This window comes from Simochromis diagramma, unplaced genomic scaffold (assembly GCF_900408965.1).
Source record: "Simochromis diagramma unplaced genomic scaffold, fSimDia1.1 OVJJ01000150.1, whole genome shotgun sequence".
NCBI lineage: Eukaryota > Metazoa > Chordata > Actinopteri > Cichliformes > Cichlidae > Simochromis > Simochromis diagramma.
The window spans coordinates 1,783,991-1,801,747 of record NW_024387083.1 but is presented as its reverse complement, the minus strand read 5'-3'; the positions used below and the strand labels follow the sequence as shown (position 1 = coordinate 1,801,747).

The window sequence follows — 17,757 nt, the reverse complement described above, 5'->3', positions numbered from 1 at the left end:
TAATGAATTTTCTTCATATTATTATTCATATTAATATTAATGATGCTTCTAATTATATTTTAACATAGACCTACTATAAACTACAACTAAAACTAGCTGTCAGGTTAATATATAGTAGATAAAAGTATGCTACGCTGATAATCCGACCCTGTGCTTCCCAACCTGGCCAGCCGGTGGCGCAACTCACTGATATGTGTCGTCTGAAAAGCCGCACGTTCCCTTTTTTTTCTGTGGCACCAAAACGGAAGCACTTCGTTGGTCCGCGAGGCCAAGATCAAGACTAGCGCCGACAGAAGAAGCGAGGTAAGCTGTGAAAATGCGGGCGCGTGTTTTAATGTGTGTGACATTTGAGAACGTGTTATTCTCAAAGTGTCCGGTTTCGGTGTTCGCGTGCTGCTTTACGCGAGGAGGCAGCGGCGGGGGAAGGTTTAGGGGGAAGAGGAGGAGAAGTAGGAGGAGGAGGACGAAGAGGGCAAACTCATGCGTAACGTAGATTAATGGAGCACGCGAGCTGCCGGTAGATAAGCGTCAAACACAAGATGTCAGGCCGAGAAAACCCCTCAGAGAGCTGGAGGGGAGTGGGCCGTTCTCAGTGGGGAAATGCTGAATACTTAAAGCTCTTTAGCCATCGTGGGATTAAGAAAGTGTTTCTCAACAAGGCAACATGGCTGAGTGTGTTCTGCCAATAAACTCGTTTGTTCACGTCACTCGTTATATGACGCTCACGAGCCCTAATCACGTTAATTAGCGTTGATTCTTCATTAAACAGCTCGTGCTCGAGACCTTAAACCGTGTGAGACTAGAAGTTTTTCACTAAGTGATTCAAAACAATGTCAGCTGTGAGTGTATTGTAGAGGATACTCGAAGTGATTATTTCTCCCGCACACAGCACGTTGCAGGTTTTTTCTGCAAAAAAGGAGAAAAGATGTCATAATCATCTAAACCAGGGGTAGGGAACCCCCAGGCTTCAAGGGCCGGTGTCCTGCAGGTTTTAGATGTGTCCTTGATCCATCACAGCTGATTTAAATGGCTAAATTACCTCCTCAACATGTCTTGAAGTTCTCCAGAGGCCTGGTAATGAACTAATCATTTGATTCATTTGTGTTGACCCAAGGTGAGATCTAAAACCTGCAGGGCATCGGCTCTCGAGGCTTGGAGTTCCCTACCCCTGATCTAAACCCAAGTGGACCTCAGCGCTTGTTCTTGGGCCAGCAGCTGAGATCCTGATATTTAATTAAATAATACTGAATCTAAAATCCTCCACAAAGTAGCATTACAGAAGTTCTAACTACTGATTTTTTTTAAAAAATATAATTTTCCTTAAAAGCAGTCCAAATGATTATTCCTTGAACTTTTTTTCTCCAACTTGCCTGACAGATGTGTCAGGTGTGTACGAATACAAATCAGTCCAGTATTTGTTGCCTCCTATCCCATCTATCCAGACAGCGCCTTTGCTTAAACTACACAGACCATTTCCAGTAGTTCCAGTTTTTGAAATGGGCAATTTGCTGACATAAGAAAATATCCATTACCTGGTTTAGCCAATTTTTTTTTTTTTTACTTATGTGTTAAAAGCAAACCTATTGTGCTTTTTCTGAATTTGTTGGCGAATGCTTATATTTAACATGGCCAAAGTTACAAATAAAAAGGTCCGTGCATATACAGGTAATCCCCCTGGGAGCCAAAACCTCAGTTCAAACAGCATTGATGACAATATGATGTCAAAGAAAGCAGGTCATATCACCATTCTCATGTAGAGGTGTGTGTGTGTGGTGGGGGGGTTAATACAACATTGTATTGTGATATTTTGTGTGGCATTATTGCACTGATACAGGAACAGCAAGTATTGATAATTGAATTAATAAATTAAAATACTATGAACAAGAAGGCTCACGTCATGAGATGAGCCGAGCAAACTTGCATTAAATCAGCCCAACTGATAAACCATCAAACGCTGGTTGCACTTAGCTTTACAAAGATGCCTCCTAATGCAGAGCAAGCTAATGGCTCAGTCACACGAACAAAAATAGGACAGCAACCTCCTTACATCTACACGGGTGACTTTCTGGTGATTGTATTGAATTTTTTCATGTTCTACAACTTGGTGGTGATTAAATGGTTACCACACAACCACTTTTGATCAGAAGTTGATTGCGCAGGTCACCTGATGGGATGTAACCTTTCTGCAAACAGTTGCAGTCTGATTTGGACTGAGTGCAGTCACTTTGAGAGAGATTGTTGAAGTTTAGGGGATAACTGTTGTCTAACATATAAATACAGACAGACTGCCAACATGTTGCAATCAGTGTGAATGAGTCTTTGTCAGCTAGCAGGGTACACCCTGGACATGTCGCCAGTCTGTCGCAGGCCTAACAAATAGACACAGACAACCATTCACACTCACATTCACACATAAATATGATTTATTTGTTTTTTATTACACTTTATCCATGCCCCACCTGCACCATGTGCACTGATTAGGTGCCCCAGCAGGAACACCACAGCATAGTATGAGAACCACTGGCTTAAAGGAAGAGGAGGAGCTTAAATACCTTGTTTCAGGTACTGGATAAACTGGGAGTATCACTATTTCGACAGTTTATACCAAGTGCAGCATAATGGGGGGGGGGAGGATCTTAAGCCTATTTAAAAAAAAAAAAAAAAAAAAAAAAAGGTTATTTAGAATAGTAAATTATGCAAAACTACTTTGGTACAAGTCAAGATGAAATTATGGAGCTGGAAATAAACATTGTGGGTGTCACCATGTAATTCATATATCTCTAACTTTAATCCTGACAAGTAACTGGTGCCAGTTTGTAAAGCTCAGGCAGGGTTTAAGAGTGGATTCATTATATGTTTACTTTTAAACATATGGGACCTATAGCGGTTTTGGATACATTTCTTCTTATTATTTTTTAATCTTATAATCAGAAGTATCTGAAATGCAATATTAATATTAGAATAAGTAACACTTATCTTCTGTATCTTTGCCTGTTGTGCAAAGATGGCTCACAGGCTCGTGCTACGAAGACTCTGGACACTGTCTGTGAACGATATCCGCTGCCTCCCCACATCCACTGCCTCCGTTGCTTCCTCTTGTTATTCCACATCCCTTCAGTCCAGTACAACCCGGGTCTCCTTCCTCTCCCCGTCACGAAGTCTGCCTCGCGCCCTGCCTCACACCTCCCGCCGAGAAGTCTCCTTCAATGTGCAGGACAGCGAGGACTTTACAGAGAGGGTCATCAACAGCGAACTGCCCGTGCTAGTGGACTTTCATGCACAGTGAGTACCTCAGGGAGCCCAAGGAGAGTGACTATGGACGTAAAACTAGGGATAATATAAATGGATGAAAAACAGTCCCACCCTGGTCACCTTGGTGCTAAAGCTCTTTGCAGTTATGCAGATACAGATTTGCTTTGCAAATGTAGATAATATTCAGTTCAGTCAAAATATCTGCTGACGCGTGGCTGCGTTTGTACACGCTTTCCTTGGAAAAGACCTTGTTCCACAGCTGCCCCGCCTCTTTAAAACACTGCAAGTGTTACATACAGCATGTGCTGTTAAAAATATATACATGTACAGTGGTGACTTAAACTCTCAAGTCCTGTAAGCTTACGCGACAGCTGCTCAAAAGTCCACAGTAGACAGAGCATGTCTCACAGATAGGAGTGCATCTTCACAGCTGTTAGGTTGTTTGTCATTAATACAGCCCACAGGCCTTGTTCACACAAGACATTTTCACTAAATACTAGCTCTCTTTCACAGCAGTTACTGAAATAACACTGGGGACTTTTTTTCTGCCCTACTTTTCCTTTCCCTTGTAATACGATGCTGTGCAAAGGTTTTGAGTCTCCCTTCATTTCTTTGCATGTTGTTAGGAAAGTGTAAAATGGATGCAGTGCTTTATTGAAACATGCAAATATATATGAAAATACACTATGTGAAACAAAAATGGAGTCAGTATTTGGTATGGCCACCTTTTATTCTTCAACACAGTCATCTCAAAGCTTTTCTTTGGGGGGGGGGTGGCTTGTCCAGTTATAATGATGTCAGGGAAGTACACGATGCATTATTACTCATATTTTATAATCTTTAAAAGGCTGTTAGCTCGGGCTCTGCTGTGTTATTGGTACTTTTTGATTGCATCAGGGTTTTCATGGTTCTAATAACTCTTGGAAGTAGTATCATCGGTCCTTTGTTTATTGGCTCCAACTACTGTGCAGATAGTAGTTGTGAGCATAAGAGGACCTCGACGTAAATGTGCGGTGACTGGTCCAGATGTAAGTGTATGTACGTAAACTCTGATCTTTAGCCTTAAAATGGAACAAAACACTTAGAAGTGCACAAACAGTGAAGTCTGCAGCCAGAACTAGAACAACAGAGTTAGAGAAATTGCTGCAGTAAGGATGCATCAGATTTCTGTTAAAGTCACTGAAATGACAGATCCTTCATCCTGGCTGCAGTCACACTGTACCGTACCCACACAGGAGAAATACCTGCCAATCAGAAAAATGTCTGTGACATGTTTTTTGGTTTATGTAGTACATAGAACTTCTACATGGTATAAATTAATCTTATACTTTATTGATTTCTGTTTTATTTTTATTACTTTCTAATATATGTCTGATTCACTTTTTCCTTTCTGACCCTTATGCTGCTGTAACAAGAAGGATTAATACAGTCTAGTGCTGTCTATCAAACCAACAATCCTTCAGTAGAAAGGTCTGTTAAAACAAACGGCAGACCTCATTTAGTTTCTAGGTCATCAGATGGTGGATGTGAGGATGGCACAGTTTTGTTTTCTACCTCAGAATTTCAGAGTTTTTATTTATTAATGCTGGGAAAGTGTAACTGTGTGTAAGCATTGGCCCATTTTCATCAGGTTTCCCAGCATGCCATTACAGTGAGCCAGCATGCAATATACCAAGTCCTTAAACCGGCTCCTTTTACAAGCTTTTATGTGCATTTCTTGCCCTGTGCTTCTCCTAGTATTCAAAGTCTAACTATGCCCTTGCACTGAAAGATGTTTATTGGTGTTAACGACATCTGTGCTTTTAATTCTCTGACTAGTTTAATGTGTGCTGTGAGAGAGAGCTCTATTGTTTTGTTTAAAATAAGTTAATACTGTTTGTCTCCTTTTGTTTTGTGTTTTTTAGGTGGTGTGGTCCCTGTAAGATCCTCGGACCAAGGTTGGAGAAAGCTGTTGCAAAACAGAAAGGTCGCGTTGCCATGGCAAAAGTTGACATAGATGACCACACAGATTTGGCCATTGAATATGGGGTGAGACCTAGTTTAAGTATATCTTTATGGCACTCCTGTCCTCCTGTTTGGTTAATTCTGCTGTGCTTGGATGTAGAATTCTATCATCATATTTATATGATGTTTTATTAAGTCAAAGTGTCACTAGTTCTGTCTTACAATGCGTCGCCTTGTCTGCCCTCAGGTCTCTGCTGTTCCCACAGTCATCGCCATGCGGGGAGGTGACGTCGTCGATCACTTTGTGGGGATCAAAGATGATGATGAGCTGGACTCATTTGTCAGCAAAGTCATTGGACAATGAAATCCACCTGTCCTCACCCAGCCATACCCCCACCATCGTCGTTCTCATGCTGTTCTCTCTGATTCTGGCACGGCCGGCGAGCCCTGGGCTGCCATTTTGAGCCTGTTTAGCAATCACTATTAAGTAAACAAAACCTAACCACAATTACAGCTGGCAGACTCTCAAATGCTCACACCTATCCCTTGACATGTTGCTTTAGCTGTGCATTGTCTCTTCGGGCTCTCTCTCTGTCTCCCTCTTGTGTTTTTTGTTACTAGTCAAGCGATGGGTGTGTGCTCCATTTTGCAGCAGTTCCACGTTCTTTCATAATGTGACTACTCTCGCTAAGCTGGTGTGTAACAGTTTTCTGTAAAAACTCTTAAGTTTGGATGGAAAATAAATGTGCTCTACTGCACTCATTGTGTACAATGTTGGATGAACATTTATAGTTTTCGCGGTGCAGGGAATTTAACTTGCAACCTGACAATACTGAATGAGGTTGGTGACAGTGTTACGTGTAGATCCTGCTCGTGTCCACACGAGGGCAACGTTTCTCTAACATCACAGAGTCGCACACAGTCATTTTACACCGTTATGCCTAATACTGTGAGAAAGGAAGGCGCATGTGTTTCTCTCCTGTTCCTGACTGTAAAACTGAAATCGAGCGGGAATTGCGATGAAGATTTTTAGTTTATTACTAAAATGAACTCTGTGTACCAGAAACATGACCAAGTGAAGTAATAAAGGAGTAAAAAGATGTTGTGTATACGGATTGTTTGTGGTTGTGTGTGGGGTTGAGATAGAGACAAAGGCTTGGAGCTGTGCTGTCCCTAATGACACTGATGCAATACCATAGTTTCCCTCCCTCAGCTGGTTTTACAGCACCCGGGGGATGCAGTTATAAGCTCCAGATGGATATTTGTGGTGTTTTTACTTAAAGGGGATTAAGTTTTCCTTACCTAATGGATGAAGTTAAAGTAGCTCTGGATCTCCTTACTTCGCCTATCTGGGAACCTTGGGGTCAGTTTTCAAAAAGACACATCCTTTAAACTCTGAAGTCCGAGTCATCATCAGTGTCTGTGTCAGAATCTTCTCCCCCACAAGTCTCCAAAGACTTGGCAGTTAAGGGACCAAAAATTAATAATTATGACATGAATCAAAAACATGAAACATCCGGGATTCATCTCCAGGAGGTGACACAACCTGAGCCACGGGGAGTCGCAGGCTACAGTTAACCTAGCAACACTCTCAACCCCAGATAAATAGGAAGGTTTCTTCAGGAGGGGTGTCGCTATAAAAATCTGTGCCAAATCAGAAATGTGGACATGTCCGTCTGCTGTGGAAATAAGGAACCAGTCAAATGTACTTTCTTCTCTAAAGATGGTGATGCTAAAGTGACGAAGGGCCGGAGTGCTGGAAACATCAGTTTCCATGTTGTAGACAGAAGTGGAGCCTCGCTGTGTGGGAGCTGATTTTTAACATTTGTGTTGTTTTTGACCCAGTGCCTGTTTTCAATTTATGTTTCTTGTTTTAAAATAATTACACGGTGCTGGAATATATTCCCAACTGGAACATTATATTTCCTCATTGCCAGGTTGCTCCAAAGGCTTCCCGAAAAACCTACAGTTGATCCAAAACAATGCAGCAAGAGGTGCTAATGAGTATTAACACGAGAGACCACATATCTATACTCGACTCGCAGTCTTTACACTTCATCGTGTACCAATAGGATGTAGTTTTGTTAGTGCCATAGTTCTAGAATAGAATGGGAGGGATGGCTTAGCTTAAAGGTTGGGATCAAGAGATGGACCCCCTCTCTGATTTCAGGATTAGTCTTAAAAGTTAGTTTTTTTTTGGATAAACATATGTTTTGGGCTGGATCAGGAGATTCTGCTGGGGGACCTGGTATCACGTACTGAGCACCTCTCCTCTCTTTCATTCCCTTTGCATTTATATGACATTATTAAAAGCCATTATCCTTTTATTTTCTGTCCTCTCTTTCTCTCCCTTCCTTTCTGTATCCCCAGACATCCATGTTCCTGATCTGTGGATACGGATCCCACTAACCTGTGCCCTCAGGAAGTTAGGAGGATGTTGGATTGTTGGGAATTCTCTAATGTTACAGGGTCTTAAATTACTATATAAAGGACTGTTGTTGTGAACTGGAGGATTTTCAGTTGTATTATGCCAGCGTCATCCCCCCAAATCTCCCTGTGCCTTCTGTCTGAACATGCAGGTGTTACTCATGTTGTTACAATCCAGTCTTTACCGAAATGCCTACCTACACACCACCCTCTACTTAAATTACCCCCCTTCTGTCACCCCCTCAAATCAACAGTGTCTGCCTCCTCGTCTGTGTCTCTAATTTTCACCTTTGCATGTTTTCATTCTTGCACCTGGGCCAGAGTACCGTACCGTGCCCAGCCACCTTTCCCTCCTCTGTCGCGGTTGAGATGTTCTCGACATGTGCTGCAACCTGGCAGACGGACTCTGGCCCTCGAGCCTGTCACATTCGTGCTGTTCATAAACTATCTACCTCTCTCCAGTCCGAATGAGTGTGAGTTCAGCCTTCGCTTGCTTGTAAGTTGCTATGGTGACAGCAAAGAAAGTAATAAATAGCTGTTTTATCACTGGATGTGGTTAATGATTAACAGCAGAGTAGTAAGCTTGGGCTTGCTTTTATTTATTTCTTTATTTACGTAGCACTGCACCTCACAGTGACGAGGGATAGAAAGTAAAATGTTACTTTCTGTACTCATATAAACACTTTTAATGTGAGGGGCCTGCCCAATAAAGACTGGAGTGCAAGAGTGAGGCAAGTCTGTATCACTAATGAACCATTCAAAGAATCGAGTGCTTCGTGGTAAAGCAGACAGGAGATGACCTGCCCTGCCTAGAAAGACCCTTCTCTCATCATCATCTCTATCTCTCGTAATTTGCTCAGCAGAAAACATGCCCAGCCCTGCCCGCTTGCTTTCCCATCCTGGCGTGTCATTACAGAGAGCCCACAGCTGACAGAATCATAGTGACGGCCTTCAGAACTGCTCATTAAAGTCACATCATTTGTCATCTGCACTTTCAGCGGGTCCTGGTTTGGATTAGGTCATTGCAAATGAAGCCCAAGGATGTGCTCACTGATAGTTACTCAGTAGCAGCCAGATCAGAGATCAAGTGATTTTTTTTTTTGTATTATTTAAAAAGAAGGAGGAGGAGGGGGAGGAATTCCACTGGCATTATGTAAGCAGGTGTGCGTAAAGCTAAAGGCCCAGATGTACAAACACAATTGTTGTAAGCTGGATGAAAGACATTCCTGCATAGTTTTTGAGATGTCTGTGAATGTTCTACCATTTCAGCCGCTTTTGTCCCCTTCTGCCTCAGATAATCAGCAACCGCGCCACATGACTTCCTATGCAGTTCCTATACTTTCAGACTGAGGAAAAGAGGTGACTGAAGAGATGACGACAGCCACCAGAGGTTAAAGACCAACATGTAACCCTACACGTCTTCCGCGAAAAACAATAGACCACACCTCCACCCTCTCTCTCTTTCGCTCTCTCTCCCACTCTCTCTCACACTCACTCAACCACCTCTTGTGACCATATAAGGCAAAAAAAGTCAGGGGAAGCCAGCGGCGGCTGCTGCTGAGTAAACGGCAAGAGGCAGAGTTGCCAGAATTCTTGCAGTGAGTCTGTCCCACTTTAGAGCCCCAAACTGCTAATGTTCGCTCTCTGTTTGTTCGAAATGGCATCGCTTGTCTCTGAGCCAAACGCTTTTGCCCTGTGTGTGCATTTGGGTGAGGTGCTTATGGGAGAAAGAGCCGATCTGGCACAGGCCTGAGAATTCTGTGTTTATAGTAAATACATATCTGTATTTATATTTTAAACACACACCCTCTCCACCTTGTTAGATCTGTGCTCTGTTCCAGACAAAGCAGCCACTGTTGCTGTTTCTCTCACTCCCATCAGTGCAATACCTTATGGACTTAGCATGTATTAGGGATGCTGTCTTATCAGCAACGCAAAAAGGGGGGAGAGAGACGGACAAAGGAAGACGAGCTGTGCCTGTTTTCCCTTTTACTCCACATTCCCTAGTTTTGTGAGTCAATATGTGTCTTATCACTCCTTCCTGTGTACTGATTGCTAAGGAAAAAGGAGGATGGCGGAGCTGGAACCCAGGGTGAGACTAAAAACAGAATAAATAGCCACTGGACACACCGGTGCTTATTATTGCATTATCATAAAAGCTGAGGAAGCTCTTAATTATTCTTTGCGGTTCGTGCTATTCAAATACACACAAACAAACACTTTGTTTAACTATGTCAAGAGGCTGTGTTAACTGAAGCATGCTGGGTACATAGTCTCGGCAGACAGGGAGATGGTGATGAACAAACCGCATGCGCTGTAATAAGTGTTGTTGACCGGTTAGAGCTAGAGGATGTGGCTCAGACAGTAGCAATAAAGTGGCCCTATTAGAGGTTTCCCAATTTTCTGTCATATATGTGCTGTTAAAATGGCAGATGCTCCTCATAAAAATAGCCAGTGAGTTCAATGTACATGCAAGTAATCCCAGTGATTGCATGAGCGCTGAAGCCCCTCCCACCTGTTGTTCAGACCTTTTGTTTGCAAGCTGCAGCAAATAGGGAGAAAGTCGGCCTTAAAGGGAGGGTGAAGGAGACGCAAACAGCTTGTTTCAAGACATACGAAAAAAGACATCCTTTACCTCGCCGCACCCCCAACCAGTTGCCGCAGATGGCTGCCATTCCCTGAGCCTGGCTGTTGCCGGAGGCTTCTTCCTGCTAAAAGGGAGTTTTGTCACCAAATACTTGCTCGCTGATTGTTGGGGTTTTCTCTGTTTTATTTTAGGGTCTTTACATTACAATAATACAGAAGCGGGAGTTATTGCGATTTGGTGCTATATAAATAAAACTGAGGGCCTGTGTCAACAGCCAGGATAAGTTGATAAGGATTATTTCGAACTGTGATTCTAGTACACTTCAGGAGTGAAAGAGTGGAGTAGGAAATGAGTACAAGAGGTAAATTTGTTTGCTCTATTATTTGACCTACATCTGAGCTTTTGCATGTACAGACATGTAGGCCCGTGTGTTGCTTGAGGGCACAGACACACACACTGACGCTCACACACACACATTCACTCAAGCGGTTACACACCAAGAGTGGTCAGTGAGTTAACATAGCACCCTTTTTAACGTGCCGTCACTGAATGAGTTCCTTTCTTTCTGACTGGATGATATAATGGCCTTACACACCCTGAATTACAGACACACCCTGCTGCTGCTATTACAACCAACTGAAGGGGGGGGAGAAAGAGAGAATGAGCGAGAGAAAGGGAAGAGGGAGGGAGGGAGATGGTGAGGTCAGAGTTGTCCATATTTGGTAATTCTGCTATGTTTTAATCCCACATTTATTTTGCTTCCCACTTCTGTTTGCTTCTCTTTTTCCCCTTTAGATCCAAGATTCTTATCATATGAGAAGCTGTTGTCATATTACAAAATGTGCTTTGAGCTCAGATCTGTTTGTATGTCAGAAGCCTGATTCTCTTGCTTATTCCCCTGTTGTCTTCGCCTCTGCCCCTCTCCTCTTTTGGCATCTGGTCCCTCTCAAGTAACACGTGACCTTTGACCTCTTAGCTGAAAATTCAGATATTTCCCGTCCATCCTAGTAAAGTAGGGATGTGGGGGCTTATCGATTTTTCCATGCAGACACGCTGAATCGTCAGCATTTTGCTCTCCATACATGCGATACCCAGCTGCTAAAACATATAGGAAAACAAACAGACACATTCCACTCATAGTGACACGCAGCGAACATAAATCACACATTGTACTGAAAATGCCATTTTCCTGTGTTTGTCAGCAGAATTCCTGTCATGCCTTAGGCCCTGCTGCAATATAAGGCAACTTCTAGGGATAAATGAGCATAATAGTTTGCCTTGTGCAGCGAATGTGTAGTTCAAGTATACCTGTGCTGAAATATATATATAGATATGTGTTATTTCTCTTCAGAATGCCATCATCTGTTTTGTGTTGCCATCTCTTATCAGGGATTACTTCCAAACAGGAAAAACAGAAAGACTTGTCTTAGTAGAAAAACTTGCTTTAAATCAAAAGTGTGCAGTTCGGGTTATAATCCACAGCTCTGACACTTTAACCTCAAGCACTTGGTCATAAATAAGGATCTGTTGTGCTGATTTAGTGGCTTTGAATGAATCACGGTTCAAAATAATCCTTATCTACTTTATACTGGGCAAGGGAGAACCACGGAAAAAACTAAAAACTCTTCAAGGATCAAAAGTAAAGCTTGAAAAGACAGACGGTGGCTGCAGTGACACTTTTCAGTGTTTTTGAAACTCGGTTTCACTTCAGCTATTTGTATGTAATAACTTCGCTCTTCTCCGCGGTTAGTTGACAGAGCAACAACAGCACATAGAGTGGCCCACAGACCGGTTGTACCACATACTTTGTACACTGCCTCCATCTGACAACGGAGCTCGCTGCAGGCAGACGGGCAGTGCCCGGTCACTACCGCTGAAATGACCATATCAGAGTTATCCGCTCTTATCAAGCTTATTATAATTAAGTGAAACTAAACTAAAAAAAATAATCTTCTGAAAAATATTAAAACTATCCATGCATCTATATTCTACTTATTCAGGATCACGAGGAGCTGGAGCCCATCCCAGCTGTAATTAGAGTGAGAGGCAGGGTCCATCCTGGGCAGATCGCCAGTCTGTTGCAAGATTAACACAGAGACACGGGTAACCATTCACACTAATTAACCTAACCTCACCAACTGCATGTCTTTGGACTGTGGGAGGAAGCCAGAGTACCGACACAGAATATGGCATACAGAAAGTCCTCGGCCTGTGAGGCAACAGTGCTAACCACTGCACCACTGTGTTGCTCATTAAACCTAAATTAAATAATTTTATGAAATTTTGGAAAATCTATCTATCTATCTATCTATCTATCTATCTATCTATCTATCTATCTATCTATCTATCTATCTATCTATCTATCTATCTATCTATCTATCTATCTATCTATCTATCTATCTATCTATCGAACATTTTCAAACAAAAACTAAACTGAAAGAAGAAACTAAATTAAATAAAAGTCTTTCGAAAACGGGAAACTATAATAACTCTGGCTCTCACTGACATCATACAGAGTCAATAGTAGAAAAAAAAGGCCTGAAACCTGCATTACTGGAAGCTTTGGTCATTTTGAGCATCCACCAATGCAGCAGCATATACTGACAGCCAAAGCATAATAGTCAGGGTCCACAAACCGATGGGTGATAAATTCAAGTGAAAACACAAACCCTTAAAGCAGACAGTGAAGACATCCAATGGCATTTTTATGGGGACACAGAGAAAGTGAAAAAACATTTATTTTCCACTGCTAACGTCTCCCTGCTGGTTGTGGCATGTGCGTTGGCCCTGTGCCTTCAGGGCCCGTTCAGCAAACCGGACCCAAATCACCCGATTTGAAACCCAGAGGGCTGCTTGAAGTAAACAGGTTCATATTGTACTTTCCATTCTCCGGCGTAGACTTTGGCATCGGTAACACAGGACTTTCATCTCGACATCATTCACCCTTTCCTACCACATTCCTGCTTTCCTGTTCTCCATTCCCCCATTCTCTCTTTATCCTTCATTTCTTTCCACAAGGCAACGTTGACGTTAGTTTTAACAGCCAAGTGAAAACTAATGTCAACATGTATTTCTCTCCTTTCACACTAATTAGATCATCACCTGCGGCGGTTCCCATGCAGTGTTAACACGTCTGATCATGAAGCTCGGCTCACTTGTTGGGTGAGTGAAAAGTCACATAACTGTTTTGAATTTTATCTTACACCGTGTTTGTTCTTCAGATCTAATCTCATATCTGACAGGTGGATGGATGCATTTCAATAAACTCACTGGAGAAAAAAAACTGGAGATCTGTTGGGACTGGCCATGGTGCCAGGTGCAGGAGGAATTTTTAAAAGAGTAATTGCATTTTAAATTACACAATTTAGTTAAATGCATCACAAAAATAAATCCACATCACCTGGTTTCTCGCATCTAAGAGCTTGGGAAAGTGTGGATAAAGTTTTTATATTTAAAAAATCCCTCTGGTGGAAGCAGGAGCCAATAGGCTGAAATTACTTGTATGTAATGGTGACAGGATGACTGAGTTTTTAAAAATTGGTTAACAGTGAAAAATTCAAGGCCCTCTGCAACCATGCTGCCAAAGTGTGGGTCAGCCACTCAGCTGGACACTGGCCTTCCTGACCTCCTTTTAGAGTGGAGACAGCCTGTTTACAGAGAGGAGTGCTTCACAATATTAATACATCTTATGTGTTTAAGCAGACAGAGGTGGGTGTAGAGTTTCAAGAAACCGCTGCCTGAGTTTTTGTTACACCTTAAAAAAGAAAGAGACAGACAGATTAGTAATATGAGTAGCAGGCAAGCCTGCATGTGCATGATTTGTCTGCTATCTGACAGCAGAAACGAAATCAAACATCTGGAGCCATCCGTACTAGTTGTTTAGCACGGCGCTCAGGGCAGACTAGACCTCGCTGACACACGAGGGGAGATCCTGAGTGATGCAGTTCATCCTGAGAGTGACTGGTACTTATATGGTCATAAAAATCCTTAGCATGCACATACCTCTCTCATTAAACACAGCTTTATCGGTAACCTCTCTAGTCTCTCCTCCCTCCTCTCAACGCTTTCAAGTTCAGTTTTTTGTTCTTTGTCCCGCCTATTCGCTGTCACCCCTCCGCCCTGTGCCGCCTTTAGAAGAAGCCGATTGGACAAAAGTGTCGAGGATTAACAAAGGACGGCGGCCATTGGCCAGGGGGCGGATATGTGACAGCTGGGTCCCGCCTCATCCTGAACCCCACCCCAGGCTCCGGCGGGCCGTTCGCTGACTAAAATTACGCAAACCAGAGACCAGCCAGTGGAAGAGGGAGGGAAAAAGGAAGAGGGGGAGAGAGAGAGAGAGAGAGAGAAAAAAAGAAGATAGAAAGAGCGACTGACTGAAGTGGAGGAAGCGAGCTCTGTAGTTTAGCCTGAACTCTTCGAAGCTGCTGCCGACAGGAAGATAAGTTTGTCTCACTGCGACGCTGACTGAGCCACACGGTTGTTGTTAGCCACCCTCTTAAAAAAAAGGCAGCCTGCACCCCAAAAGCAGGTAATTTCTTTCTTGAACACTTTTGTCTGCCATGCTTTCTCCATGTACTCGTTTCTAACTCGTGCAATTCGCTTGTCGCCGCAGCAAGTGCAGTGAACCAGGAAGCAGGGCCTTTTTTTTCCCCTTTTTTTGGCTAGTTCAGGGCTGCAAATAGAGCAAGCTGCTCTGGGTGGAGTGGGACCTCCGTCAGAGTTTTAACCCGAGCTTTATTTAACTTCACAGCACTTTAATATTCAAATAATATACTGACCATAAACTTTTAATACACGAGTGAGTGTGCAGTATGTGAAGCGTAGGTCTCAGAGTACAGCTTCAGCGTTGTGGCAGCTCGCGAGAAGCTAAAAGTCTTAACGGTAGAGGCAGGAAGTGATTCGCTTGAATGAATGGCACCGTGGAAGGAAAAAAAAGAGAGAAAAAAAAAAAGCCGGGCGAGAGTTTGAGCTGAAGAGAAGAGGTGTTCAGGCTATCCGAACACCGGCTCGGTGTAAGATATGAATGCTTAGTTTGTGGTGGTTGAACTTATCGGTGTGTAGCGGTGGGAGACACTGAGCCGGTGATATGTCTGGCTGGCAGAATGACGTCAGTGGATCGCCGAGCTGAGCGTTTCCGCCACTGACCAGCTTTACCCATACTAAACCATGTCACCTGCATGTCTGTGCACTGCTACTGCCAACATGGTGGCATGAGGAACACATTTTACTGTGATTTTTGGGAGAGGCATAGAGAAGTCGGACAAACTCATAGGTGGGCTAATATGGATGTTTCAGAAGCTTAACTTGTATTATGTGATTGTCTGTACTATGTGAAGTACATATTTCTAGATAGATTTATTATTAAAATATTCTAGTTCACCTGGGAGGCACTTAACGTTTATTATCTCATAAGATAAAAGTACAATGGCTTTCCAGTAAGGCTAAGGTTTCATTCTTCATACGCTCATTGATTGCCTGATATGAAAGCAGTTTTTCCAGTCAGCATTATTCCAGGCCAAGATAGTGAAGAACGAAAATAGAGATGCATGTAAAAAATGCAGTGAATGTTATCCACATAGAGGATCTAAAGTCCATTAAGGGGTGAAGCAGAAGGAAGTATTTCGCAGCGTGAGATGGGCATGATGATAAAAGATGTGGTTGTTATGTAGATGAGCCAGATGTTAAGTCAGAGTGGTTCCTGCAGTGCCAGCTTAAAATGACCAGGCTTGTCTTGTAATTACAGTGCGGTCCACTCTGATGAACATTAGCTGGGCAGCGTGACTTTTTCCATTTTACATAAGAGCTGGAAGGGCTCTGTATCGGCTCAGTCTGAGTGCATTTTTATTTGTGCAACCCAGTGACCCAAATTTACCTCTAAAGGCTTTACGAACTGTAAAACATGAGACGCCATGTAATTTTAGAGCCTCGAAAGTCATCACGGGAAACTTTGAGTTCAAGCTCAGGCAAAGCGTGCATGCGTCTGCAGTGGAAATGTTGATCTGCAAGCACAGATTACAAAAAAGCATCTCTAGTTAGTTCAGGCTCAAAGAGAACATGCATGTTACGGCAACATTTGGGCCAATCACAGATTTTCAGTGTTCCATTCAAATCAGGACCAATCATGTCATACCAGTGTGCATCCTCCTGAGTGATGTGCTTTGTCAGTATCATTTGTTTGCATCCGTTAGATGACGCATAGTTGTTTGCACTCAGGGACTGTGGATAGTCATTTAGGCTATGACAAGCATCAAAGTTCAGCATTTTGGGGGAAGAAATGCACAAAGTCTGCATCAAATCAGACTTGGGCATCCCAGCAGCTCTGGCACTCCTCCACCCAAACCTGCTTCTCATTGTAGAAGGTGTTAGTGGTCTCAGAGGGAGGCAGCGTGGCACCCTTTTGCTTTTGAACAGAAACGCTTATTTCATATCAGTTGGTTTCTGCCAAGAAAGTCTTAAACCACAGTGCAAGGTTACTACAGTAACAATGCTTGCAGGCTGAGCAGTGATCAGTATTAGTCATTGTAGTAGCAGAAGAATAGCCACAGCTTGTGCAGAATTCTTCTATAAATGGCATCTCAGGGTGACGTTTCTCCGGATGAGTCTCCCTGAGAGCAGCAGTCATGTGCTTAAAGTCTGATGCTTGAAGGGTCACATGGGGTGACATGTTGTATGTCATATCCTGTTATTCGCAAGAGTCATTTTGGCAAATTAATACATTGTGCAACATCTTCTCTGGAGGCCAGTTCTCCTCTCCCATTGCCAGTTTCGGTGCTGTTATGGAGCCCCCCTACAGAGATCGTTACATTCCATCATTCATGTGTCAGCAATGTCCATACTCGAGGCCCTCCTGGGGGGGTGGCAGTTATGTACCGTAGTCCTGACAAAATTGAATGCAGGCCTCCTTTTAAAATGTGAACAGGGTGCTGGTGTGTGAGGCTGTTCAGTCTTTTCAGAGTGATACGGTCTGAGGGAACTTGCCTGTGGATGTTTAGATTTCATTGAAGGGTGGATGTCCCAGCTGGGGAAGATTATTTGCAGGCCCCTTGCTTTTGTTGCTCTGTGGAGAGGGCAGTGTGACATTATTTGGCACATTGCGATCGTTTACCCTGTCTCAGTGTTCTTTGAAGAAATGTCAGGTATTCCTACTCTGCCTTTTTGAACTACATTCGCATGTGCAGTAATTCCTGCAGTTTAGATCGCCAAGAAAACCAGATTGGAATATGTGCTGGGCTTTTTTTTTTTTTTTTTTTTTTAGGGCTGAGAGTAATGGGGCATACTTGAATTAATTATGAAACCTGTCTGTTGAAAATGATGAAAAAAAGGTTCTGGGTTTCTAAGACTTTACTTTGGTTTAAGCTTTTAACTTTTCTTGAAATAGTTTTAATGCTCAGTAAAATGGTAATGTTTAAAATCGTGTGTGTCTTTGACACAAGATTCACAAATATAAACAAAACATTCCTGTCAGAGGAGATTGCCAAGTTTGTTTGTTTCATTAAGCATAGCAGAGCCGATCGTATCCTCTCTCAGTATGTAGCAGTGTCAGCTGC

At 42.9% G+C, this 17,757-nt stretch overlaps 2 protein-coding genes across 2 annotated transcripts in view; both read left to right on the top strand.

The window, feature by feature from the left end:
• The first annotated feature begins 169 nt into the window (after window positions 1–169).
• Window positions 170–6,297, top strand: txn2 (thioredoxin 2). Its single transcript, XM_040045830.1, has 4 exons — window positions 170–303; window positions 3,005–3,282; window positions 5,157–5,280; window positions 5,444–6,297. Exons 2-4 carry the CDS (start codon window positions 3,005–3,007, stop codon window positions 5,558–5,560), a joined length of 519 nt encoding a protein of 172 aa, XP_039901764.1. The 5' UTR covers window positions 170–303; the 3' UTR covers window positions 5,561–6,297.
• An 8,217-nt stretch (window positions 6,298–14,514) lies between these two features.
• LOC120742448 (myosin-9-like) overlaps window positions 14,515–17,757 on the top strand; it is a 29,485-nt gene continuing 26,242 nt past the window's right edge. Inside the window, exon 1 of the mRNA XM_040045753.1 lies at window positions 14,515–14,738. The gene's annotated coding sequence lies outside the window, so the exon portion shown is untranslated. The remainder of the gene's footprint in view (window positions 14,739–17,757) is intronic.

What these genes read in the sequence shown, in the direction of transcription:
- txn2 (XM_040045830.1), top strand. Translation starts at nt 3,005, where the DNA reads ATGGCTCACAGGCTCGTGCTACGAAGACTCTGGACACTGTCTGTGAAC. An exon ending in CTAGTGGACTTTCATGCACA is followed by an intron (nt 3,283 to 5,156) that starts GTGAGTACCTCA and finishes TGTGTTTTTTAG; the next exon opens with GTGGTGTGGTCCCTGTAAGA. An exon ending in ATTTGGCCATTGAATATGGG is followed by an intron (nt 5,281 to 5,443) that starts GTGAGACCTAGT and finishes GTCTGCCCTCAG; the next exon opens with GTCTCTGCTGTTCCCACAGT.